This window comes from Anarhichas minor, unplaced genomic scaffold, assembly GCF_050575085.1.
Source record: "Anarhichas minor isolate MPS153535 unplaced genomic scaffold, ASM5057508v1 ptg000040l, whole genome shotgun sequence".
Lineage (NCBI taxonomy): Eukaryota > Metazoa > Chordata > Actinopteri > Perciformes > Anarhichadidae > Anarhichas > Anarhichas minor.
In genome coordinates, this window is record NW_027466486.1 from 9,705,012 (window position 1) to 9,732,711 (window position 27,700).

Consider the following 27,700-nt stretch of genomic DNA (forward strand, 5'->3'; position numbering starts at 1 on the left):
GCGCCCATCCAATAACATATATAAAAACAGCTCTGCATCATCTTTTCTCATCCTCCCTCTTTCATGGGTGTGATGTGGATGTTCGCTGCTCTCCTTGTCTGTGATGCTTGTTGTGGCCTCTCTGTGGGCACATTTAACAGCGCTCCCCCGGCAGCGGTCGAGCCATAGATAAACGTGTCTAGCAGTGAGCGGCATGGCAGGCTCATGGGGCAGGAGCGGCGTCTGCTCCTAATTGGGGGAAAATGAGCGGCACATGGAGCCTGCTTGTCGGGGCTGGTGAGGCGGTGTAACACCTCCCCATTTTCCCCTGTTGTTGTGGTGCCACTGGTGAGGCACTACAGGCTCAAACCCATTTATTCCAGTGCTCTGTTCCCCAGGACTAATGCATATAATGTTTTATGTGTGTGTTTTTATACAGAAGTGGCTAGAATGGGATAAGCCGACGAGTGGAAAATAAAATCTTAGTGCTCTGCTCACTGTTTAGCAGTGGGGGTCCCGTCCCATCCTCAGAAGTTAAAGAAGTTAAAGATGGCCGTGGCAGCTTCAGTTGCTGCTCTTGGCGCAGCGGCGTATGGCAAACCTTGTTCAGTTCCATCATGAAAATACAGTTTGCAGTTACACCAATTTGGACCTCATGAAGCTACCATATTTTGATCCCCTGACCCATGTAATACAGCCCAAAGGACAAAATCCAATGTGCGTTTTAGCCAACTTGTCTTAATACAGATGTTGAAAGATGAGTAGAGAAAGAAAACTTCCAATTAATGTTTTAAGGAGCGATTTAGTATTACATTTCAATAAAGTCGGTGGACTCACAAGAGGCACATTAAAAAAATAGAACGGTCAAACTGGAAGCAGTCTGGAAAAACCCTGGATCCTAAATGTCCCATGCATCTCGATAGTATCTTTTAATAGAGTCTCACTGTTTGTCTTTCAAACGCAAAGCCCACGTTCTGTAGTGCTCCTCATGATGAGTCACCTTATCTTATCTATGCTCCTTTATTTAAAACACCAAATATGTATACGCATTGTCAAGTAAAACTACTTGATATTTGTTAGGCATGGCCTTGACAGGGTGCACATTTGTTTCACAGATACCCACAGTAAGTAATGTACAGACAAATACATTTAACTCCTCTTGTTAGACCAGCCTAACATTACGCCGGCAAGTGCAATATAAAGCCTTTTCTCGCTGTCATGCTGCATTTGTATGCTTAACATTGGCACTGACCTGAGATGCTAGAACAAACAGTGCTGGTTATGGCCGCTTTGAAACCTCCAGCCCCCCTGGCCTATTCTCAACACAGTCTATTCTTTTGAAGTGCTATTACAAGGATTTCTTCCCTCTGGCTCTATGGCTGGGTTTTGCCCTATCCCTGTAAAATACTGTGGTTTCCCTGCACGCTGCTGCTGGGGCCGGCGGGTCGTTGGCTTACAGGGTGACACTCCCCAGAGCCGTGTGAGTGCTTTTCATAGGCCAACTCTGCCTCTGTGAGCCATATATATATATATATATATATGTCAGTCAGTGAAACAAGATGAAAAATCGGGATAGAATGGATGGATTTTTACACAGGGAACTTCCTGACCACTTTGTAAAATCCTTTTATTGTGTCACTCAGTGCTAAGCTATTATTGGAGTGACATATATACAATATATCGCCTAATTCCCCACGTTTCTCCAACTTGGGACATGCTGTCACATATCCAGCTTTGTACATCTGGAGTTCATATTTTATAGCTAAGATCCTGACTCGATGACGGGGGTGAAGCGTTCTCTGGTCCCCTTCAGTGCGTCATCCTTCTTGTTAATGTGTAGTGACAATATGTATACTGCTTAACCGTACCAGTCATGAGAAAACTATTGACGGTATGTATTTAAATATTCACAGCCCGCAGTGCTTTTTTTTTGATCTACCGTCTTACGTAAGCAACTTCATGACAGATGAAATGTGTATGTACTTAGTTAATGTAATTGAGCCAATCCCTCAGTAGCAGGATTTGGTGAATGTTTCTCTCTTGAGTGATTGGGGATATAACATGCGTGTAATCAGTAGCAGAAAGACATCGGCCATGTTGCCAAATGCCACATAATGGGGCTATGAGCTAACTCTAGTGACTTTGATAGCCTGCATGCTTTCTTTTCAGTGATCTCAGAGGTTTCAGTGGTGGAAGCCTTTGGATTCACTCTGTGTTTCCCTCTGTAGAACTGTATGGTTTCGACGTGCTCATTGACTCCAACCTGAAACCCTGGTTGTTAGAGGTGAACCTTTCTCCCTCCCTGGCCTGGTGAGTGACACTGTCTTAATCATTTCTTTATTTTGTTGTTACATTAGACCAACTTGAACAAGGCTTTTTTTTTTGTGGAATATGCAAAAGAAAGAAGAAAGTGTCAATAAAAAGCCACATTGAAGGAAATGGCATTCACACGTTGTGAAAGCACCCCCTCAGTGTAGCAGCTAGTCAAGGTCTCACAACCGATCTGTATTTTCTAATCACAGTTGACTCATTTTCTCAACTCCGTGAATGTGTTGTAATTTTCTTGTTTGTTTTTTGTTTCTTTAACAAAAAAACAACCAGTGATGCGCCCTTGGATCTGAAGATAAAGGCCAGCATGATTGCAGACATGTTTTCGCTTGTGGGTGAGTGCGTGCTGAAACAATGACGAAATACAACTTGCATTTGGTTCCAAAGTTTTGCACAAGTCATTGCACTGCGTAGACATTGAGTTCACGTACGTCCACTGCTTATAGCTAGATTTTTAAATCCATTACACCAGTAAATTATATGCTGGTGAGATAAAGTACACCAAACAAGTAGAAACTTTAATCTGTGAACACTTTCACAAGGTATATTATCAACCACCACATAATTAACAGAGGAGGAAACACCTTGTGTCGAGGCGGCACATAAAGAATTGCATATTTGAATGACATAAATGCATACATTTGAAATAATCCATCAACGGTCAAAATTCAACAAGATTCCTCTGACTCTCAAGATGTTCTTGGAGACTTATAACAACAATTCTCATACTTTAGATTTGAATAATTAAAAACATAAATAATTGGTCAAATCTATTATTTATTTTACTTGAGGTACAACTCAGAGATTATTCATTGCAGAATTATGTAATTGGGACAAAGATGTTAATGTTAGAAAAGCTGATATAACATCACTCCTAAGGTATTAATGATAGTTGGCCTTACTTGTAACCAGCAGGTTTCACGCAGGTGGAGACAGTTGTCTATTGTTTAATGCTCAATGTTTTCCTTCACTCCACTCATTTAGTTTGTGCAAACTGCCAAAAAATAGCTGTATGGCTTCACAATAGGAGCGCCAGTGTTGACAGAATAAACCGCAGACTTCATTAATTAACATCAAATGACTTGCGGACAAAATTCTCGACAGAGGCCTTAGTTGTTTTATAGTCATTAAGCTTTCTTGAGAAACTGGATCTGACATGTCAAACTAAAGCAATCTTTCACATGAAGATATAAATGCCTGGCCCAAGGCAGAGATAAACACTGTTTATACAGCGTTGTTTGTAGCAGGGAATGAGATGTGTCTCTGTATATATATCCTCCCTACTTAATTATTGAATCCTCATGCAGACGAAGAGCTTATAATAGTTCAAATCAAGCAGAATACAACACCATGACTGCATGCAGAGGTCTGACAGTTTGTCTGAGCAAAAAAGAGACAAATATTAGCCACAACTTCCACGTCTCTTGATTTTTAATATTTAACTTGACCTAATCCTCTGATTTATCCTTATTACCATTCACAGAATACATGGAGCCCACTGATTAGCAGGCATCCATCAAAACTATCACTGAACTATTAAGTCTGTCTGTGGTCTCCTAATGATATTAAAGGAATAGCTAATGTGTGTGTGTGTGTGTGCGTGTGTGTGAGTGCACATGTGTCTCAGCCTAGTCCATGCTGTGGCTTGAAACCCTCCGGTCTTGCTCATTAAATGAAAGAGTAGAATCATAAATTGCCAGTTATCTTTGGACTGAGACGCTCCTGCGGGTCTGGGGAAAATGAGCAGTGGCATGTAAAACATAGCACATCTATTATGTACCAAACAAACTAAGGCGCTGTTGGCTGATAACACTTGGGCCGCATCCCAGACCTGTAAATAATGACAGCATACCATTAGCATTCACTTACCGCCTGTGTGAAGCTGTCAGCTCCGTGTCGCCCATGTTTGTAATAATTGCAGTGTTTGGGAAAGACCGTGGCAGAGGCCTGATTCTTACCTGACGGCTGGGATGAGGTAGTACAAATAGCCTCAAGCTCCAAGCTGTCAATGGACGTGATTCACTTCAAGTGTGACTGCAAGATGCAACATAAACATATTTCTTTAACATTTCTCTTTTACCTCTATTAGCCTCGAGGGAGTGTGGGAATTAATTAACAGAAGATCATAGATTCAAATCGTGTTGACTGGGTGGGAACACCTTTGTGGTAAATGTGGATTACAAGCATGTTTCCCCACCCTTATCAACTACCACTGTGTGGAGCTATACAGATACAAGGTAGAGTTAGAAAATTAGAAAACATGTCTTCTTTCCCTGAGTAAAAAGTTAAAGGAATAGTTTGACATTCTGGGAAATGTATTTTCTCTCTGGCGCAGATTTAGCTGGCAGGAACGATGCCACTCTCCCGTCTGACCATTGTAATGCTACAGCCAACAGCATAACTTAACATAAAGGCTGAAAACAAGGGGAAACAGGAAGCTTGGCTCTGTCCGACGGTAACAAAATACCCCGACCAGCACCTCTAAAGCTCACAAATGCCAACATTTTATGAGGGATACTAGCTGTAATTTCCGAGAGCCTCCGATGACTACCTGGCAACTGCTCCGAGACAAGAAATAGTCTGACATGTAACTTCCCATAAAACATTGAATTGTTGTTTTTACACTTTGGTGTTTGTAGGGACCAATCAAACAAGACATTACGTGTTAATTAGTGCCCTTCATGGTGTCTGGTAGGCAGATTTAGTTACCTTTGGACAGTGCCGGGCTAGCTGTTTCCTCCTGTTTCCAGTCTTTATGCTAAGCTAAGCTAACCAGCGGCTGGCTCTAGCTTTAAATTCAACAGACAGATGTGAGAGTGATATCAATCCTCTCATATAACTCTGGGGAAGAAAGTAAATAAGTGTATTTCTCAAAATGTCAAACTATTCTGTTAGGTCAGTGATTCACATTAGGGGGCTGTGGTGAGTCAGTATATCAAAACACGTCTTCCTTTTTTTTGAGAGCAAATATGTCTCAAAAAAAAATATGTCTTTGACTGAGAATGATATTGTTAAAGATATAGTTGATTTACATGTACATATATTGCCTTTGTGTCCCTCGCTGTACTTTGGTCTTCTTGCACTAACATTGAAGATCTGATGCAATATATGAAGGTCATGGGAATGAGTAGCATGTTTAAGATCTGATGTCATTGATATAGCTCTTTATGGCTCTACTGTGTCCCCGCAGGCTTTGTGTGTCAGGACCCCCTATCGAGACAACCGCACTCTGACCGAGTCTCCCTGGACCCCAGCCTCAAGCACCCAGCAGCCCAAAGAACACAGGTACTGGATGCTCTCACACACACACACACACACACACACACGCACACACACACAGCACACAGCAGAGAGCTGAGCCAAGTGTTGCACTCATTCACCCTTCCTTGTGAAACATTCCCATTCTTGTCTTCATCTCTGTGTTGCTTACAGTACATTCCTGCCGCTGTCACTGAGCTCTTCTTCTACCCTCGTGGAAAATTCACTGTAACGCAAAACAACTGCTAATGTAATTACACAGTTTGAGTGACATCAGTTTATAAGTGCTACTCTCTGTGGCTTATTGTTTTATCATTTCTTATCAAGCGACTGATGCTCTCTCCAAGCCTTGTTGCCTAATGATGCCACAACAGCCAATGCACTTGGCTGCCTCCCCTCGAGTACTGCACCCAGATTTGGCGCTTTAGGATCTGCTGGAGGGAGATTACTAAATCAGACAGATTTCTGCTCCACCTTCTGTTGTGTAAAGAGCCTGTTTAGACATACAGTAACAATGTTCCATTGTTGCGTATCGATGGAGCATGCGCGCCGTCTGTATGCGGCTTCTTATAGGTTAAAACAGTAATGCTGATGTTCACCCACAACTCAATGTCTTCACCCATTGCCTCTTAGAAACCTCTTTCTGCAGCGACAGCCACTGCACACAACAGAACGGTGAGTTTTCTTCAGACTCAGACATATTAATCTTCTTTTGTCTTGTTTTCTTTGCAATTCCCTGATGTCTGTAACATTACCGGTAAGAAATTGCTTACTGCTTTTCTCCTTATTTGATTATGTAGCTTTACTATTTGTCACAGCGACAGACACAGACAGATCGATTCCTAATGCTACATTTAATAGAATTCTCATTAGCGAAGTGGCCTTAGTAAGCAAGTGCTTTAAGTGCTGCAATGCACCACTTGACCCAAAACTCAGAGACTTTGATGTACAGAGTTACTGAGACGTTGCTAAAACAAGCCCAACACTAAACCACAGAGGCTGTTGTAGAACTCCAGGGCCCTTTACAGAACCTCTCCTGTCCCTTTACTCTGATGAGGAGCAACAGATGAGTCTTTTTTTTTTTTTTTTTTGAAGGATTTGGCCTTGTCGCTTTTTGGCTGCCTTTGTATCCCCCCCCCCCCCCCCCCCCAGCCGCGTCAGACAAATTGAATATAATCCCCCTGCTATTTAGATGACAAATTCTGTATGTGATCCTGTGGGGTTGTGCCCCTCTGCCTGGCCAAAATTCCAACCTGCATGCCAAAATTGTCAATCACAGCCTGGTAGTACATGCAGCGCGGAGGCAGCCAGGGAGGCCAGTGCAAAACAAAAAGGCTTCATTTATGTGACAGGCAGAAAAGAACAGAGCGTATTTTGAGTTACACAAGCTGTAGTTTGCACATTTTACTTTTATAAATGAGAATTGTGTTTCAGATGAGTAGTAGGCTGTTTGTCAGTGATGTCTTTAGCAAAAATGTAAAAAACTAATTGCAACATTTAAGGCATCCTTGAATTAATAAAAAATGTGATTAATTATTATTTTGTTTTTACTTTGGCAAGTGTTTCTGTTGGAAAGAGATATAACAGGAGGCATTAGTTGATTTTGTCTCCACACTTGTCCCCTGTAGCATCAGAGGCCCGCACCAGCTAGTAACTCAGAAACAGACGGGTTGAAAGACAAGCTAGGACCTAAACAAAGCCAAGGAGACAGCACTTTGAGCTTGACTGCTGACGAGGTAAGGCCTTTGAAATGGTTGTAGTGTGACATGAAGTGGGTGACTTTGTTGAATTCATACGTTATGGGAACCTGAAAGTACAGTAACTTTTTAAAACTGTTAGCAAACGTCTGTTGTTTTGTTTCACTAACATAGATCAAAGTGCTGCGGAGGATAAAGGAAGAGTACAAGAGACGGGGAGGCTTCGTCAGGATCTTCCCCACCGCAGACACTTGGGAGCTCTATGGGTGAGCTGAGCCAAGAAGAAACAGACACTTGTAATCCCAAAGGAGTGTTTGTCTATAATGTTACTCATTATTAATACTGTCTTCAAATAAGTGGGGCACTTAGATTATATGAATGCAATCAGTGCATAAAGCCAGACCACACGACTCCTCTTGACTGTCACTAATTGAACCACCAGACTAAGGTGCACCAACTTGGTTTTTCTTGAGCTCTGTATATTATGTTCCAGGAAAGGCTTATATCGGACAGCAACTTTATGTTGAAATGGCATCGGAGGCCCTATTAGAGAGGAAATCTGTTTTTGTGCTTGCAATTCATATTCCGATATGAGGATTTGTTGCTTGATTAGTTCCATGGCTCTCCCAGCAGCAGGGATTTTGTGGCATTTTCAAAAGCATATTATTGAGCCTTCTGGGGAATTATTGGTGCATTTAACTGTGGCTGCCATATCACAGAAGCCTAAATAACACATTTGCCGCAAATAAGGAGGCCGAGGCACATTGGGGCTTCTGCCTTTATGATTATTGTAATTTGCTTATTATCTTCTTCTCTCAGTGGATATCTGGAGTCCAAGACATCAATGAACTACATGTTGGCAAACAGACTTTTCCATGGAAGGTAAGCATTTCCATTGTGGTCGGGATCGGGGATTAATTCTCCCCATCAGCTTGTGGAAACGGTTGGATTCTAAAGTGTCGTTTGTTTGGTCTTTGGATTGGATAGGTGAGAGGAACAGCTGAAAAGACGTTGGTTGCACAGTCAACTTTTCCAGCATGCGCCCAATGTCTATGTGGCTTTGTGGCGGTGATTTGGGGGCAGGAGGGGAAAGACAATTATAGATGAACTGTGCTTTTTTTATTGAACCACATTTTGTTATTGTAATACGGCGTGCAATTATGTTATTTGAATCAGGATGGGTTTTAGAGTTTTTACCGCAGCTTTGACTATTGTGCAATATTGTCTGGAGGTTTGGCCTGCAACTAAGCCCATCTAAGGGCTTTTTGTCCGGTAGCCAGATTAAGGAAATGTTTGTTGCAACAAGACCTCAGTTTCTGTTATTACTTGTCATTTATCTTCTCTCCTCTGGACCATCATGTTAACTTCTGGACAAGCTACTCAACCACATTAATCTTTCTCAGAACTGACTTCAGTTAAAGTTGAAATTTACAGCTGTTGCTCTGCTTCGTAAATGTTGATGATAAATATAAATCATCATAGTTGTTGTTATTGTGACGACATGTCTTGCTCTTTCTCTCAGGAATATGAACGGAAATGTGCAGCTGCAGGTGGATGCCGTCCACGGATGTCACGATGTCCAGTACGAGAGGAAGCTGCTGTCTCTGGAGGCACGGAAGAGGAGACAGCCCTCTGCTGCAGGCAAGAAGAAATCCGGTAGGCCTGATGTGTTCTGCCTCACTTCAGGAAACACTAACCAGAGTGTAGCTAAGTGGGACAACATCACAAGCTAATGCATTTCTGTTTCCAATAAATACGTCTCCCGTGTCATGGTAAGGTTGGCCAAATATGACTGAATGAGTTCATTTCATTGCAGCAACAATGGAACTCCTATTTTGAGGTTATGTGTGTATTTTATCCAAAATGACAGTGATGCAATTGACATGTGTCTTTCCTTTGCAATGCTGCATAACTCAGGGAAGGAATCCAAGGCCTCCCCGATGGAGAGCAGCAGTCAGAAGGGAGAGGAGTGCGCTCAGGAGGAAAGGGAGGAGGTGAAACAAGCTCTCGAGCCAGTCTCACACAAGGCTTTGGTAACAGAGCAAAGAAAACAAGTAGCCACACCGCTGGAGCGCTGCCGGAGCGAGGCTCTGTCCAGCTCAGAGGCAGCCACGCACAATGCCAGGCCCAGAGTCAACCTGCTCAACATCCTTCAGCAGGGCTGGGACCTCAGGTCAGTCTGTATGCTGGGCTGCTGCTGCTCTCATCTTCCTCCTTCACTGTATTCTCTTCTCCCTCCTTCCCTATAGAATAAGGGGAAATATGAAATGCACTAATGCACCTCCCACTCGTGTGTACGCTTGTCACCATACGACATACAGTATGTCTTTGTTGTAATCGTCACCACAGGTTGATCCATTGCCTGTGACCTGCTTATTTATTGCTGGACTCAACAAATGTGATTTCATTGTTTATTGTCCGTGTCAGAGAGTCTTATAGTCCGCCACAACTTACACATTTGGATAGAAAATACATGATTGTGCTGTTTATATTTATCTTTGTGTTATTTTGGTATTTTCTTAACTACTCTCACTAAAAGCTTGACACCTGGTGGTTCCTCAGTCTAGTTAGTTTTGAGCAAGTGCAGATGGAAGAAGCATCTCAGGTAAGAGTTCTGTCAGAAGTGCTAAGGTTCATGATCGGCCTGCAACAAAGCTAGATCTTGCTTTTAAAAAGAAAAACTAACCTATTCCGTGATAGCCACAGCTTGACTGTGTGCTGAGTGAGACGTGTAGGGAGTTGTGGTGAGATGATATCAACATGCATAATGCTTTCCAAATTGGCAGAGTATGAGAAACATCTTCCCTTTTATCTCGATAAAGATACCATACACACATCATTAACACATATGAAACGATGTACATATTACCTACTGCGGTCTGACGGGGATTTGAAAAGTGTGCCGGAAATTATAATTTGAGGAAGAATTACAATAACAAGTCTGAGTTTGTAGAAATTCCTCAGTGCTCGCCAGGACTGTGCATGTAGCAGGGAAATTATAGTACAGTGTATCATTGTTTGTGTGTGACAGCTTTTTATTTTTTCAATCTTCTGACAGTACTCTTTCCAGGTTCACGCGGGTCACAAAGACAGTTTATCATTTTGATACCATGCAAGACAAGATACATTGTGTTTCAACACAGTTTGGCTGAAAGTGATACATACCTGTTGTTGCTTTCTCGCTCTGTTTTCCAGATGATATGTCAGCTCATGAATATATGAATGAGTACTGCTTGTTCTTTCTGTTGCAACAGATGCACCAAAGAGCTCCTAGCAGAGGACCCAGTCGATAATGTTCACCATCAACTGTTGCTCCGTCTTTCCTTTTCCATTGCTTTACCGATGCACTTCTTGATGATTTTCCTCTCGCTCCTTCTCCAGTAAAGTGCAGGCCCGGATGGCCTTTTCCTCCTACCTGCAGCGAGTCCAGCAAAGACTGCTGGCAGAAAGCAGGGCAAATACCATCCCAGCTTGGCCAGACAAGGACAACGAGCAAATGGTATAATGATAAGCATTTTTTAATTCCCTTTCCTAATAAATGGACATGAGCGGAGTGCCCTGGGGCATTGCCTCCCTTGTATGCGTGTACATGCCAGATTTCCCCTTATTATTATTCTGTTACTCATATGTACCCTGGCTGGAGCTGAAATGTGTACGAGACATTTGTGGCCACACTGAAGGAAAACGTGGTCTCTGTAGAAGTTAGCCTGATGGGAAAGTCTGCATTGTTAGAGCATACATCATCAACATCATCATCATCATCATCAGTGACCTCAAACCTTAGGGGGAAAATCAATGTGAATTCAAGTCAACCTCTAGGCTATTCAATTCTAAGGTTCACTGCTTTGAAAAGGCGAACACACAGGCAGCTTGAATAAGTGCAGCTGGATGAATCAGATTCAGGGAAGTGATGATATGAATGTTTTTTTTTCTGCGCAGGAGCTGGTGATTCGCTTCCTGAGAAGAGCAGCCAGTAACCTTCAACAAGACATAAAGGTGGTCTTGCCCAGTCGACAGCTTCCACTCCAAGACCGCAGACGCATCCTGTCCCACCAGCTAGGAGAGTTTATCCGCTGCTACAACAAGGTGCCTGTTCCCAGACTCCACAAATTTAATCTGGGAAATATTATGCGTGTTGTGTGTACCTGCTGTGTCATTCTTTCCTATCTTCTCAGGAAACTGAACATGTGGTAAAGAAAACACAGAGCAGCGAAGAGGAGCATTGTGTTAACCCCAGTGTGTTTCAGGAGTACATCACTGCAGCAAGGTTAGTGAATTGGCAAGCCCACTGCCCATTGTTCAGTGCTTGGCTCTTTACTGTTAAAGTTCTATATGCTACTGACTGAAGGGTGATCTCTATCTGCTGTACGCATTCATGTTCCGTCTTTGTCTTTTTTCAACGACAGTGAAAACGATCTGGAGGAAGTGCTGACATTCTACACACAGAAAAATAAATCGGCCGCCGTTTTCCTCGGATCAAAAGTCAGGAGTGTTAAGAAAGACGTTCGTGAAGTAAATGCCTTCGGAGATTCAGGCAACTGTGAGAACTCCAAAAGTGAGTCCCTCCCGCAAGTTTTTTCCCCCATATTTTTGTTACTGAAGGTCTGGTTTATGTTTAATACTTTATCATGCAAGCACAGTAAACAGGAAAAGTTTAGATTTTTAAACCCCCCAAAAAAGTGAAAGGAAAATGATTGAGTCATCCCGGGTGAAGAAAAGGTCGGCTTCAAACGATTAGGACTCATTGGGGGGAAAGCAAATGTGTGTTTCAGAGCCGAGAAATGGCTATCTGATGATAAAGGAGCTCTGGCTTCTTTCCTCCTTTGAACAGCTCTGCCTGTGGCCAAAGAGGATTCCAGTGCTTCAGAGTCCTCGCTCTCCGGAGGGAAAGTCAGCAGTGACCCGGACATCAAGGCCACTGAGAGTCAGCCCTATGTCCGTACTGAAGACCAACAAGCAGCGGGTCGAACTGGTCAAATCCACCCAGAGGTCCAGGCCTCCCAGCACTGCCCCAGCTTTCCCGTGACTTTAGACGGCACACATACTCGTCTGCAGCACTGCTCCACAGCCCCGACGTCCCTGCCTCTCCACTGTCCGCCACCGCCGCCACCTCTTCAGCCACCGTCCTATGCACAGTCCTTGGCTAAGTCTCAGTTCTGCCATCCTGAGACTCTCTCTGACCCTCCTGCATACGCCCCTGCCCTCGTGGTCACACAGCCCCCGAGAGCAACGTGGACAGCTGTTTCCACTGGCTCTAACACCATCTGTAGTGGGACACCCACCCAGGAGCTCAAGAGGATTCAGTCCTTTACCTCATCAACGTCCAGCTCTGGAGCAGCCTCTTCCATCCCGAGTGCCACGCACATCTATAACCAGAAGCTCTCTAGAACCACCTCGGGCCAAGGTAAACTCAGTACTTTACATTGCTGTTGTTCATCTTATTCACTCCCGTTTTCTCACATTAGTCTTCTGTTATCCTGTATGTCAGTGATCAGGAGGAGCACTTCCAGTAAGCTGAAGTCCAACTCAGCCGGGACATTAAAGGATTTAAACTGGCAAGCGCAGTCGAACCAGCAGGCCTTCATCTCAGCCCTGCAGAAGCTGGCTGACAAGCAGGTTGCTCGCCACTATGCCAGCTCCAGTCACATCAACCTGCTGACACAACACGTGAGTTGCCTAGGTCTTTACCTCTAAAGCCCAGGAAGTTTCGTTGTGCTCGAATAAGAAGCCATGTTGAGTTATTGAGCAACTGTAAACGGATCCGTGTGATGTTTCATGTAAGGAAGAAGAATCTGGGGCTGCTGCAGTAGTCTCTCACTGTGAGGTCTCTGATACTTCTCTTTGTTGATGCGTAAACCTGGCTCTGACCCCATGCTGATTGGCGGCATCTAGCTGCTCATTCGTTCGGCAGACCTGTTGGAGCCGGAGGGTCTGCTGCCTCGTACCGTGCACCTTCCTCCTTCAGTCCTCGGCTCGCCTGCAGTCTGTGGGCTGGGGTTGGTGCGGGGGTGGATCTGGAACTGGGGTTTGAAGCTGGCTGGCCCAAATAGCATCAAGCCTCAGCTCTGTGTGAGGTCTCATTATCAGATGCACCATGGGGGAGTGATTTCTGTTGATACTTAACAAGCAGCCACTTTTTTGTGGTAATTGATGCTTATAAATAGAGGAATGTAGCAAATTGGCACCGAGCAGGGGAGCGGCAGCTCCATTGGCTCCATCACCACCTTCTTCTATATTCCCCAAAGGTTTGTCGTTCGGCGTGGGGAGCCCCTCAACCTCTTCTCCCTCCTCCTCTTCTACCTCCTCCTCTTCTACCTCCTCTGCCTCACTGGATTTTTTTCGTAAAGGTTTCTTTGTGATGGCACCAGACCACACAGACTGCAGATTTTATGGCTTCCCTTTGACTCTCCATTATTCTGTCTATCTGGAAGGTGTTTGCTGTATTTCTTATGAATAGTTAATCCTGGGCATGGCAGCACGGTATTTTGTAGAGGGAAATAGTCCAGTCTTTTTCACTTTAATGGCTCAAAGAGTGCAGTTTGTGTTTTGTTTTTATTGGGCTCAGATTTGAAGTCGGTAAATCACTTGCTGAACTAAATGGAGAACGTTGTAAACACGAACAACACCCTGTCGCCCCAGTTGACCTCTCAGGTTTAAGTACTTACTCGCTCTCAAGCTGGTCAGAATGTATAATAAACAGAACCTGAAAATGAGTAAAGTCAGGCATAGTCGCTGTCCAATAGAGTGTTATAAGACATTCTTGTAACACTGTGTCTCAGTTAGACAAGTTGGTGCACATGACCTTAGACGATCGGGCGTTCTGGCAATTATATACACTTAACAATGGTAACTGTGGTAAAGATGTGGTAGAGATCTATTCATTATGGTAGATTTATTCAAATTGTAATGGCTTATCATGATACATGATATATGTCAATTTGTCCAAAAGCCTTGTATTATTGGTTTCCACATGTGTTTTCATTTGCTCAGTTTAGATCGCACAGCTTGTAAGAATACGTCCAGTCTACCTTAATAAGTAACTTAGAGCAGAGGCTGTGTAACACCATGCTGACACTTTGTGTCATGTCGTACAAGGCCTGGCAGCATTACAATTTTCCCATTGGACTATTTAGTGCACAGGAGGAAATAAAGTAAATAAAACGCCACAGCAGGATAATTTATTCTCCCATTAGCTTTCACTGAACATAATTCCCAGGGTGGTACGGAGCAGTACAGAGGTGCAGTCGCTGCAGTAGTCATAAACAGATTTTGGCTGGCGAGTCATGATATAGCTGATTCTGTCAGAGATGGAGAAGGGAGGAGGGAACCACCTGGATTTAGTGCTGAGCGGAGACTAGCTCTGCCATGTGCTGTGTGTACATTTCACATATCCCCCAGAGACAAGAGAATAAAGTGGTCGATGTAGGGAGGAATGCAACGTGAGTGCTTATTCATCAAGCATTCCCATTTAGCTTTAGATGCTGGGATTACTGGGATGTTTGGTTGAAGTGACTTGACTTAACATTGATTTTGTTAGTGAATACATGTTGTTAATACAGTGTGTGTAATGAAAATGACTTTAAATTGGTTTGATTTGAATGATCTGTTGAAGTTTTCTTCTCTGCCCGCAGCTGACCAACCTGAACCTGGCAAACAGGATGCTGAGCAGAGAGAGCGTCACACTGAACCCTATAGAGCGGCATTCTGCTGCTCCAACCCAAGGGCCAGTGAAAGCTGTTCACTCAGATCTATGTAGCAGCACTAGGTGAGTCCAAAGACATGTGGCATGTGCAGCGAACTGAGGGGGGGAAAAGGGCATTTAAAAAATACTTTTTCTGCAGTACAACTAGGGATGCACAAGTTTGATAGGCCGGATTTGCACTGGCGCCGATACTGCTTTTATCAAGCGGATCGGACATCAGATATGATGAAGAAGTGTCTTCTTCAACAAGTAAAACCCAGTGTTTCTATCATGAGTTACATTCACTCAGTCAGGGTGGGCTGCTCACTCAGTTATTAGTGCTACAACAATCCCTGGCCTCGTGTTATCTTCGATCAAAATGACTCCAATGGGCTTTGCACAGTGTGGTAGAGCATCTTTAAGATGGGAGAATGGGAGCACTGGTATCAGATTGGTACTTGGAATCAGCAGACACCCTGAATTAAAGTATTGGAATTGGTATTGGGAGAGAACAAGTTTGAACGGTGCATCCCTACGTACAACCATTGTCCATTTCTTCTTTTTTTTGTACTTTGAGGGACTGTGTATAGTCAGTATAGCTTTTTACTTTTCCTTCCCATTTTTTCACAGAGATTTGCAGAACCTTGTTTCTAGGAAACGGCAAAGTGAACAGCCTGTTTTTGTCGCAGGAAACACAGCAACTTTGGGGAGCTTGGGGACACGAAATGAATTTGAAAATAAATTGTAAATAATCAGCGCTTCGAATAATATCAGGGTATTTTTTTGCTGTCAAAAATGAAAACTTGACTTCGCACTTCATATCAGAAAGAGAAAAGTTTCATTTCTTAAAGTCCAACTGAAATTATAATTTTTTCTTGTCTGTAACAGCATTCATAACTGCTCTGCAAGTCACTTCTCTTTTGTTCTCATTTGAGACCTGAAATCAGATACCAAAGGGGGAAAATGTTTATTTTATTTCTTGGTAGTTTTACTTAAATTCGACAAAATACATTTAAATAAATATGATTTTAGATGGACTTTATTTTGTGGTAATTGCTAGAGTACCTTCTCTATGACTCCAGTTTTTCATTTAGCACAAACCAAACCTCTGCTCCCTTATAAGTGCTCCATTGCTCCTCATGGTCATATTTCACCATTGTGCCCAAGTGCACTACTTAGTCGCCCTCTCCTGAGGCAGCAGAGAAGGAATAGTGTGTTACAGTCTCGATGGGGTTCACTGCCAAGGAAAACAGCATAATCTCTCCTCTGAGAGATGCTGCGCTGATGGACACCAACACAGAAATTGTAGTTTGAATAAACTGTCATTCTTGTTTTTTAAGATATGTCATAAGGCCTAAAGACTTGAAATACTTTAGTTGAGTTGCTTTTTTCACTCTTGAGATTGAAGTGTTTAAAAGACAGAGACGCTTTAATCACTTTGGACAAATCAATGTCCTGAGGATTGTCTGTGTAATCAACTTTACTCAAGTCTTTACTGTAGACACTTAGATTGCGGTAGCCTATTTGGTCACACTCAATAGAACCTAAATGCTTTTTTAATGGTCTCTGACAAATTTCTAGATTGAACATTGTTAGTCTTTGGAAAAGGCTTGCGCAGCGCCAACACTCCTCTGGGCAGGGTAGTTCAATACGTGCCTGCAAATGGGCATTTTATTCTCTTTTTATTAGTGCTTTGTGGAGCTAAGTAGCACCAGAATTGGCTGCCGAGTGTCAGGAGTGTGTGAAGCATGCTGGCAGCTTGAAACATTGCGTTGGTGGGATGGAGGCAGTGGTGAGGGGGGCAATGTCAACACCCACATAGTCTGTCTGCTCCAAGCTCTCGCCTCTGCAGCCACTGACCCCCATTCCTCACCCCATATCTCACCCCTCTCCCATTGCTCTGAGGAGGGAAGGAAGGAAACAGAAGGACAGAATATGTGAGTGACAATGTCTCAGACAGCTTGGCCTTGATCTTAGACTCTGTTTTTCCAGTCCTGCCCTTCCTTATGTATCGAGCTGTCAGGGAATTCCAAGAATGTCTGCTGGCCTGTTCCCTTTTTTTAAAATGTTTTTATTTCCACAAAAGAGATTTAATAGAATGTATAATTTTACGGATAGCTTCACGTAGCTCTTACATGTGATACTGAGGAAACAGAAGTCACCCTTTGATCTCCCATTTAACTTTAGAACTCTAGTGCTTTGATTGGATCATAAATGTCTTCTCTGAATGTCATTCTATTTCAAATGTTTTGGCTTTTCCGATACTGTTTTGGCACTTCATTCATCACAGAATACATTTAAGTTCAGCTTTGCATTTCAGCTTTTCACATTTCAGGTTAATAATTCATAGACGGTGGAATATACAGTTAGCTTCTGTTCCAAATCTCTCCAGAAAATACACAGCTGCCTTTATCTTCCCATTTGTCACTGGCTTGCAATACAAAAGCTCTCTTGTACCCCAGTACTCCCAGCCCTTGGTTTGGCGTTCACCTCGTATTGCAGTGAAATGTCTTAAATAAGATATTAGGATAAATTGCCTTGATTTCACCTTGGAGCTGTTTCTTATAACACAGAATTTCCTGTGTCCCTTCCCCCCCCCCCCTACACTCGGGCCGATGGTTTGTGCCAAACATACTGAAACTGTTAAGCACACTGGCTCTTTAAGCAACCACAGGGGTGAAGTATGATGGGTTTCAAAGAGCAGCGCGGCTCTTTGAAGTGCCGCTGCCAGGATCTACCAGGTATGCTTCATCAGCACTATTAGAGCTGCTGTCTCACTGCTGTGTGCTGACAACCGGAGGGCTTTGAGCCATACTGCAGGTCCTCATGCATCCACAGTGAGCTGGGGGATCATTTCCGGTGTTGGACCTCCTGAAACGTTTATGATGATTTCCATTCAACGTACTTGTGAAATGATGTGAGCAGTATAAAACACTCAGATAGTCAGACATTCTGACTACGGTACAGTCAAGGAGACAACCTCCAAAATAACAACCAGTTTGTTGTTTTTTGGTTACTTCTACACATTTTTCATACAGAGTAGCATCTTACTTATGGCTGATTAATCTTAGTTTTGGGTTTGGGTTTTGAGTGTATAGTATTTAGTCAGTAGCAGATCATGGTTTGTCCTCTCCACTTGTATTAGTCATGTGATATAATGTGTTTTGAGCTGCATTGGCACCCTGGCCACAAAAAATGCCTCCTTATTTTCTTCTCACTGTACGTACAGATGACCGCAAACCTATTTCCTCTGCAGTGTTCGCTCCAACACAGCTAGAACTGAGAAATACCACAACCCTGCTTATGCTGGGTATTTTTAGTTCTGTTCAATACTTTGTTAGATTGATGTTTGACTTGGTCGAATTTTGTAAGAACATACCATTCCAAAGGATTTTATGACAGGTCATTTGCTGAAGCAACAACCCAACTAATCAGAAAAGCTCGGGTGAAAATGTAAAACGTCTTCGATGGAGGTTGGTTTGATGTCTCTCTTCCTTGAATTTAAAAGAAGAGAAGTTTTCATTCGCAATTATTGGAGCCAGATGTGGCAATAGGAGGGAGAGCCCTCAAGGTAAGAGAGTGAGAGATTCCAGTGAATGGAGGGATTGAGGCAGCAGATATACACACCTCTACAGCAGTACACGTGTCACCCATTTTTGCAGTGTTGTCAAATGTGTGAAACTCAGGTTGCTAATAGATCAGGACTGAGTTGCACCAGTTTTTGTGGTTACTACTAGTTTTAAACTAGCAATTTACTAAACCACGTTCACCGTTAAACTACCATTAAACTGTGTATGTGTAAATTGGTTGCAAGGACACATTTGTAGTGCCATCATCCAGTCAAAAGTAATCAGCAATGTAAACAGGAAGTCACTGCAGCATCACCAGCTATAACATCATTTACAAATACAACAGTTTTTAGGGGCCACGTTATATGTTAAAGGTTGCTTCCCATCATTTTGTAAATGTAGGTTATTTTTGAAAGCGCACATAAAAAGAATAAGGTGCTTTCTTGAGTTTCTAAATGTTCTTTAAATCTAGAATGTCAGTGTCATCTTTATCAATCATGTCCTTCACAGTATCAGGGACCTTTGCCTTTCAGTGTTCCCCTGAGCTCCTTTGAGAGTAAAGCCTTGAACTGGTCAGTTTACATCAGTCCATGTTCCAGATGTCAGGATATTCTAGGTTTTAGTAAACCTGTATTTTATACCAGACCACTGGTGGTTTCAGGATCTTATATTGCTCACCACTGCTTTAACTAAAGCATCAGCACGCATGTCTAGACTGCTGAAACAACAAATGCCCAGATACAGATCTTTTTTTAATTTATTTTTAAAGACGGTTCTGTTAAGTGTCATGTTGTTGCAATGAAACAAGGCAAACAACTGAGTAATGGCTGGAAATACCCGCACACTCTTGAGGCAGCTGATGTGTACACTGACCAGGCACGGCTTTGAGATACTGTGGCATGATGTCACCTCAGACCGTCCATTTTCCCACATTCACACATGGTTAGATTGATGCCGCACATGTGCTTAACTTGCACTGCTGTGTTGTTCGACAGTAAGTCATATCAGCGTATTAAAAGATGGCGAGCGCAGCGGGGAGTAAGCTGACACCAACGAGCAGCAGTCCAGCAGGGAGGGAGCTCCCAGGTCGCTGGAGCCCCACGCACACACACATGTGCTTTACCAGTGATGAGAAACTCAGCTGTAAAGCTGCTCTTCTCTACTGCCTGTCCCTGCATTGCTGGTTTTAAATTCATGGTGATGCTGTCGTATGTTTCCCGTGGTGTTGTGTTGACACTCCCTGTCTGAAAAGACTTCTGCTCGGGGGCCCTTCTGCAGCATTGTAGTCATGGAAAGCAAATGCTCTTGACCGGAGGAACAGTCTGTTTCAGACCATATGCGAATAAACTGGTAGCGCTGAAGGCCCCCGTGGTCCAGTGTGCAAACTGCAGCCAAGCTAAAGCAAATGACTGTTGTAAGCAAAGACGGAGTTTTTGTTTTGTCTCCTGGCGTTAGTAGAATCCCTGGCCTTGCAGGGTTCACAGACAAGCCTTTGTTTCCAGAAGCTAAAAAACATTGACTGGTCACACCGGTTGTTTTTGCAATATGCTGTATGTCCCATTATGTTCACATGAGTTTAAGGTGCCTTGTGTCACAGGGCAGCAATATGTTTTCACTTGAGCGACACAAGATTATTTTCCCACAGTGTGTATTGTTCAAGATTAATTGAATTCTAATTTTAGATTGGCTCTACAAATATAGCAGCTATTGTGATTTTAAGTCTACAGTGTTTCCTTTTACTCTCGACCAATGGACAAATGTTATTGCATGTAATGGGAGGAATTTCCAAGGATTTCTTTTGTGATTATGACCCCCAGGGATCCCATTTCTTCAAACTGTACTTGTATCTTTCTCTTTCGTTGTTTTTTTTGTCGCAGTTCCCAATAGTGCTCTTTATGGCACTTTTTGTTTGCGCACACCAGACTCAACGTAGACTCAATTTAAGCATGTCTGAAGGGGAGGATCGCCTCATTAAAAAAAAAAGCTGAAACAGGCTTAGTTTTAATGACAGATAATCCAGTTACAAACTTGTGCAACTCGTCAAAAGGTTGTGGCTTTGTGATGTAAATGGGACGTGAAGCTCGGGGAGCACTCAGGCAAAGAGGAAAGGTTTTTAGGTCAGCCTGCTGCCACAGGCTTGCCCTCTACTCTGACTCTGATCTGCACACTTTGACTTGAGGCTTCTGTGGGCCCAGCAGCCACCGACTGGGACTCCCGTCAGCTGTCTTGTCTTTTTTGCTTTTTGCCAGTGGTGTTGCAACTCAACATGTGGAGGGAAACCAAAACATCCATGCTTTGGTTGGATGGTAAAATAACTGACAAGGAGAAGATGGTAGCAAATACTGTGGTTTTATGGCTTACTATTGAGTCATTGAAGCTTGCACCATCTTGCAATTTTGCAGGTAATTATTAGCTATTAAGATGGGTTAGTAGTACGTCAGTAGACTTTTGTATGTAAGTATTTTAACATTATGCTGCGCTACTTGTCAATATATGCTATAATTGTATTTCGTCACACCTCTTCCACGGCGTTCTTGATCTTTTGTTCCTCCTGATCACTTCTGATCACACACATTTGTCTCTTGCTGATGATGTGTCGATGTTCAAATTTCACTGGTCATGGAAATTATGCTTTTTAATTTTAAGTTTGTTTTATTAATCTTTAATACCCTTTTCTTTTCCACCACGAGGTGAAACCTTCATACTGTAGATGTTCAATTTCTATTCGAGTGCAAATAAGTAACATTGAGCTGACGCATGTACTGTACCGAGGCAGCATTGACTGCAAAGCAACACAGTTTGCATGAATCTGAAGCAAAATGTCTTTTTGTTCATTCTGATTCTTTCAACTTTTCACTGACCTCTTCGTTTGTGCTCTCCAACTCACAGGCCACTGCAGCATGAGGAGGGTCTCTGGGATGGTCAGATGCAGAGTGCCTATAGCTTGGTGACAGGGGTGAACCCCCAGCAGCGCTACCAGCCCACCCAAGAGAGCTACCAGCTTCAGTTTGCTATACAGAAACTGCAACAGCAAAAACTTCAGTCTCAACAATTTCTGGACCAAGGCCATTGCAGACACCAGGTATGTAAGAGCGTTTGGGTTTGTTTCCCCCCCCCCCCCCAGTATTTAATCTTAACAGCGTCACGTTACTCTGATCTGTTGTCAATTATATTTGTTCCCTCAAAACACGCCGAACGTTTTTGTTTTGTTGAATTAGGATTGAGCAAAAGAGTTGAGAAATGAGTTGTTCGGCTTCTTTTATTCAAGCAAATTATTGGAATGGAAGGAAACAGAATGTGTTTGAGAACTATCGAGCTATAGCTCAGGAAACTCATATTTGTGTCTGTACAGAATATTCCCTTACCGAAGCACTGCGCTCGCCAAAGTAGTGCAAAATACACCCACGTCAAGGGGAAAGCTTTCATGTTAGCATTTTCAAAGCTATTCTAAAATTCTCTTTCCAATTACATTGTTTGGCTGATTGACTCTGCTAGGTTTACATTGGAAGGTGAGTAATCAGGAGGGCACCAGAGAGGCCCCGGTACAGAGTCCGTTATGAGCTTGATGTTTTTACAGCACGTATCAGATTTCAGCTCCATTTGTATTCCAATTACAACACAAATACAATTTTGGGATGTGAGATTTTCTCAGCAGTAGTAATGTAGCAACAAAGAGCATTTTTTGCCTGACTAGCTGTGACGGATGTGATTTAGCTGTTTTTACAGGGAGATTAGAAAGATAAAGAGGTCATGGTTATTTTGCGCAGCATAATTTTAATGTTTAGAGAAACATTTAGTATAATTGCTTTGAAAGAGGATCTTAAACGGAAGGAATTCATTTTCAAGAGGATTTTGTATCCATCTATGGATGGATAGAAATGGAGACAGGACAGTGTCATGGGACATGCCATGCCTTTCCTCTGTTCCACTCCCCTTCTCATTTCGTCTCATAGTCTGAACACAGTTGACCAAATTTCCTTTATTGTTGACGTGCTCCATCACACTCCTGCATGAGTTCTTTATAACAGAGAGTTGTTTAACCCTCACAGACTGAGCTCGTAGGAAGGCTGACTCTGGATATACTGTAATTGTCTCACCATCAAATCAGACATCCCTCTCTTTGAACTCTGATCGGTCTGAACTCTTTGATCGGTCCAGGAATTAGTACGTCACATCCCTGAATTCCCATTGCTGTTTTTTTCTGGCTTCCTGGTGAAATGAATTGATTATTTGAAGACACAAAGGAAGTGCTTCACCTAGTGCGAGTGGCCATGTGTGAGCGTGTGCTTCTGTGAGATGAGAAAGAGACAGGGGGCTGTTCCGGCGCTCCAGTCCACGTTCCGGTTACTGGGTGCAGACTGCGCGGCTCCTCCACAGGCTTGGCTCCGAGCCACCTGGCAGCCAAAGAAAGGTGGCCTTCCTGGTCCCGCTCAAACTGAATTGCGACCGTGGGTCTCGCAACCTGGAAACTCAGCTTCTCATTTATCAACACACAAATTACATCAGATATTCCCCGTCACACTGCCGGCCCTTTTGAACGGCTGCACCGTGAGGCTGGAAAACCATTAGCCTGTTAGATAGCCGTATAAAGCTGCAGAGAAAATAGCATTGACGTGAGATGTGGAAGGAATGTATGCAAAGCATTCACCAGCCACTGCAAGGACAGAGTGAAATGTAGCTCTAAATTATTATGTCAAAAAGAAAACGGCATTTTCCCCCTTCCCAAGGCTTTAAAGAGATCTTATAAACAAATAAATAATGTGAAGAATTTGCTTTCTAGTGCTGCCAACTGCAAAAAAAATGGTCTTGTTTTGATACTGGATGGCATTTCATTTATATCTGCACTAATTCATGTCAAGCACTTTGATATTTCACCTAAATGACCAGAGAATACATATTTTTTTCCCATGACTAACCCGTGATTGCTCTTCCTGCTCTTCCTGCTCCTCTTTTGGAATTGGGTCACCTACACATTGAGAATATACTGATTCAAAACAACCATATCTTTGAATTTTAAAATAATTTATATTATGTATGATCTCATACCGTTGCCATTCTCAAAAGCTAATAGAGTATTCTTGTTTTTATTGCCCTGCTGCTAAGTACTAACATTTGAATGATTCAATTTATCTGTTTAAAATAGTTAATTCTTAAAAATTAAACATATTTTGTCCATTTTTTACATTCCCCTGATAATGCTTTGGGAGATCATAGTAATTAAGGTTATATGAACTTAAATTCCGGGTAGAATTCCTTGTCTTACATCTGACACCTGACCTTTAATAAAGACTCCATAGCCGGCAATTTTACGAAGTTTTGTTTTGAGCAAATTTACTTTTTCAGGCAAATACAACACAGTCGATTCAGTCTTATATATATGTAATGAAAGTCAGCTAGTTATGTATTGGATTTCAAAGTATCGAACCCATCATCAGAATACAGATCAGTTTACAATCAAAGACAGATTTATGACATTTGGCATTTATTTATTTAGTTCCATATATTAAAAGGAGTAACGACCCTAGGATTGATCCTTGTGGGACACCACGATTGTCAGCTCCCAGATCTTTAATATCTTACCTTTAAACTAACATATTAATAAGAAATCTAGAAAGAAGTTGTTAGGAAACGTCTTACTGTGAAAATATTTTAGGGACTAAGCTCTAATGGTGCTCAGAGCCACATTGCTATTGTAGACTTTTTTTTCATGGCATCTCAGTTGTTGTAAGCTGTGTTTTAAAAACAACTCTCACATCCACAGAGGTATAAGTAACAACCACGATGTTTTGGGATCACTTCAGGAATTCATCTATCTCCAGCAACTTTGGTCCAAAGGCATTTGCTGGCCTGCAATCTGTATCAACAAACCTTTAAGCAGGACGTTAGCTGATCTAAGCAATGCTTTGTCCCATTGTGATAACTAATGGCTGATCAAAGAGTAGTCATTGTTAGTCGCTGCTCTTACAGCACTGACAGCGTTATAATGCCTGTCCTTAAAGGTTCAACTTCAATTGTAAAGTCAATGATGCTAACCTTAAATAACTGCTGTTTTTCTTGTTTCTTAGGCTCAATTTCCAGACCAGATGAGTACTCAACACGCTCAGGCTCCCAAAAACTCATCCGGCTGCCCTCCGTCCAGCTTTCATGTTCGGTCCAATCACAGTCACGGCCAGATTCAAACCTGCGTTAGTCCTGTTCTCGCCCCAAAGCCACCCAGCAGTGCCAGAGAGGGACAGATCAGGAAAACAGCGACAAAGCGTCTCATCAAGTAAGACCGGCCTACCAACTGAATGCATTTAGTCCTGATTTACTTCTTCCTGACTCCTGATGATACTTAAATCCAGTATAGCTGAGAGTTTAACAAAGTCACCAGGTAATGTATAGCCCATTCAGTGATTGCAGTGGGTTGGTATTGATTGGCCGCTGCTTGTGGATTGAGACAAAGCGCATGGCATCGGTGAGTTCAAGGGGATAGGGTGTATCCGCAGGGTGTATCTGTAAACAACCTCATCACAGGCCTGATTTCTGCCTGAACCGTAAACAGAACGTGGTTAAGTGGAAGGGCCCCGGGCTCCGAGCGCCGTTTAATTCCTATTTGGTTTGGAGATAAGCTGAAGAGCACAGAATTGAAAATAAAAGGAAAGGAGGGAAATAGGGCTGAACTGCCAGCTATTTCCCTCGCTTACTTTATGACTTTATTACTGCAACATCTGGCCAAATTACACAACAACAGCAAACCTCTGTGATCAGTGTTAGCAGTCGCAGTGGTAAAGGGCTCTTTACACTCCTCTAATGTGTAAGACAAAAGGACACAAAACTCTCCATTTCTCTGTTTGACTTAATTCATTTATTGCCACTTTGCAGGTCTCCTGACAATCTAAGCAGTAGAGTTTTGAGAGTAGCAGGTAGCACTGAGCAAAGCCCTCGCACTGCTGACGTGTTACATTCAGTCATCTTACTCGACTGGACAAACTGTAGCTGGCAAGCGAAGAGTTAAGAGGGCAAGGGTGCAGCGCAGGGGTTGCAGAATAGGTTAGGGGCAGCCGGATAGGTGCTGTGTTTGCTCCTGTGTGTGTGTGTGTGTGTGTCTTCCTGGCAGTTGCTGTGTTTACCCTCTGCATGTGGAATTCCAGAGCCCCCTCACACTCTCCTCTGTCCTGCATTTTTGTGGTCGACCAGTGTGACAGGGGAGTGTGGGAAAAACGGAAGCTTCAGGACCAAAAATGCACCAATGGAAACAATGAAAAAAAAGAATAAAGAGAGGGGAAAAGAAAGAATGACAGCGAAAAGTGAACTCGGTCCAGGAGAAAGGAGATGATTGTTTGCAGAGAATAGGGGGATAATAAGTTGCTTCCCTTTATTTCCAGTGCTCATTTTTGGGGCAACTCAATACCTCTGTTATTGAGGCACATCTGAAATGCATCCCAGTGTAGACCTAAGCTCCTCCAGCTTATAATAGAATCACTCTGCTGGGTGTATTCAAACAGTTCAAGGTTATCCAGCTCTCCAAACACCTTCCTCCAGCCAGATGTTCAATTGTAAAACTGTTGCTTGATACAAATTTCCCAGCACTGGCCTCGCCTGAGTCTCCCATGAGTAATACACTGCTGATGATCACTGACAGCCTTTATTTAAATCTATTTATCAGAATCACATTTGGTTTCTGTACTTGTTTAGGAAAGGAAGTGGAGTGAAGTCAATGCAGCAAAATGATTTCCTCTGTTTGGAGACGGAATCCTACAACAGTGCTATCCAATCCATTTCCTTCTGAATCTGCTGACTTGTGTCCAGCGATTGAACGGAGCGATTAGTCAGCATTCAGTTTTAATTGAAGACTGAAAAATGCTGAGTAGACCGTGGCAAAGATTCGCAATGCCTTTTTGATTTTCAAGCTCAACTAACATGCAATCGCACTTGCTTGAAGCGAATGTGCTTCATGTTGGTATCTACTCAGCAGGGCAGGGCTCTCTGGTCTATCAACATACCACAACTGCCAGCTCAAGGGGCTGCAAGGACTCAAAGTGGTATGACTTCAGTGAAGGCTTTGAAAGGAGCAATATGTAACCCAAATAAATGAGCCTGTTTGGTATTTTGTTTGCAAGGTTTGGCTAGACGCAGCTGTAACTACGGAAACCCGGGCTGTCGTGTGGCATTACTAATAGGGTGACAATTACACCACCACCATTAATGTCAGCCCTGCTGCTGCTTTCGCTCCCTATTAATCAGCCACAACAGTAGTTATTTTCACGGGATACTGTATACACACAGAAGCTGCCAAAAGTGTGTTTATGGTTAAACTTTATCCCCTTTGGTCAACCTGAATAACATTAAGACATGCTTGTTACCCGAATGCATAAAGAAAACGGCACATCAGCCATGTTTACACAAGGACTCCATGCTCTCTATGAGTAGTGTGAAATATTCTTTTACTTTAGGTTTATATTCCATCTGTGCATATACTGCAAGTTCAGTTCTTGTTCTCACCTGCAGTGTTTCTGGCTGCTGCCTGACTCTTGAAGTGACAGAGTGAGAGACTGTTGACAAAGAGAGTGATGTGAAAAACCCAGAGGTCAAGTTCCCCTCCCCCCCTCTCTTTCAATATGAAAGGGGTTGCTTCCTGTCGAGTTATGCCACGCTTAAAGTGGGCCAGTTCTATTTGTGGTTGTGTAATGGTATGAAAGAACAACTGTGCAGTCCCTTACAAGGAGGCAGTGTGTACCCTCATTACCTTGTTAATGCTCCTTTGGCAAGCTGCTGTGATGGGGCGAGAGGTTAATGCCAGCTAAGCTTTATTTATTGTTCCCCCGAAGAAATGCTTAGCAGATTGAATGTATAAGGTTACAGACGTGCTCTATGCTTCACCGGTTCTTATAATGGTTTATTCTTTGAAAACACTGTATTTGCTGTCTGATTATTAAAAAAAAAAAAAAAAAAAAAAAAGCCGATATAATTCCCTGTCTATGATCTCCAGACTCCTGTATCCCTGTGAGATAAATACACACTACTGTACTGACTATTCACCCTATATGTATACGCCTTCTGTGTCTATAGCCATTGCCCTCAGGTGCACATAGTCAGCAATCACCACAACAATCCTGTGAAAATCACATCACCCAGGACAAGGAGCCGGAATTTGGCCCCTTCTTGTCACAATAGCTCATGAGAAGCACTCAGCAAACACTTCACTC

General features: G+C 42.9%; 1 protein-coding gene across 1 annotated transcript in view; it reads left to right on the top strand.

Moving 5' to 3' along the window:
* ttll5 (tubulin tyrosine ligase-like family, member 5) overlaps positions 1–27,700 on the top strand; it is a 43,099-nt gene that overhangs the window by 10,686 nt on the left and 4,713 nt on the right. Inside the window, exons 12-29 of the mRNA XM_076108419.1 lie at positions 2,208–2,289; positions 2,581–2,642; positions 5,498–5,592; positions 6,199–6,240; positions 7,194–7,301; positions 7,437–7,528; positions 8,082–8,144; positions 8,785–8,918; positions 9,180–9,435; positions 10,644–10,761; positions 11,202–11,348; positions 11,438–11,529; positions 11,669–11,817; positions 12,094–12,666; positions 12,751–12,929; positions 14,894–15,027; positions 21,402–21,594; positions 24,578–24,780. Of these exons, the coding sequence (XP_075964534.1) occupies positions 2,208–2,289; positions 2,581–2,642; positions 5,498–5,592; positions 6,199–6,240; positions 7,194–7,301; positions 7,437–7,528; positions 8,082–8,144; positions 8,785–8,918; positions 9,180–9,435; positions 10,644–10,761; positions 11,202–11,348; positions 11,438–11,529; positions 11,669–11,817; positions 12,094–12,666; positions 12,751–12,929; positions 14,894–15,027; positions 21,402–21,594; positions 24,578–24,780 (2,722 nt within the window). The remainder of the gene's footprint in view (positions 1–2,207; positions 2,290–2,580; positions 2,643–5,497; positions 5,593–6,198; positions 6,241–7,193; positions 7,302–7,436; positions 7,529–8,081; positions 8,145–8,784; positions 8,919–9,179; positions 9,436–10,643; positions 10,762–11,201; positions 11,349–11,437; positions 11,530–11,668; positions 11,818–12,093; positions 12,667–12,750; positions 12,930–14,893; positions 15,028–21,401; positions 21,595–24,577; positions 24,781–27,700) is intronic.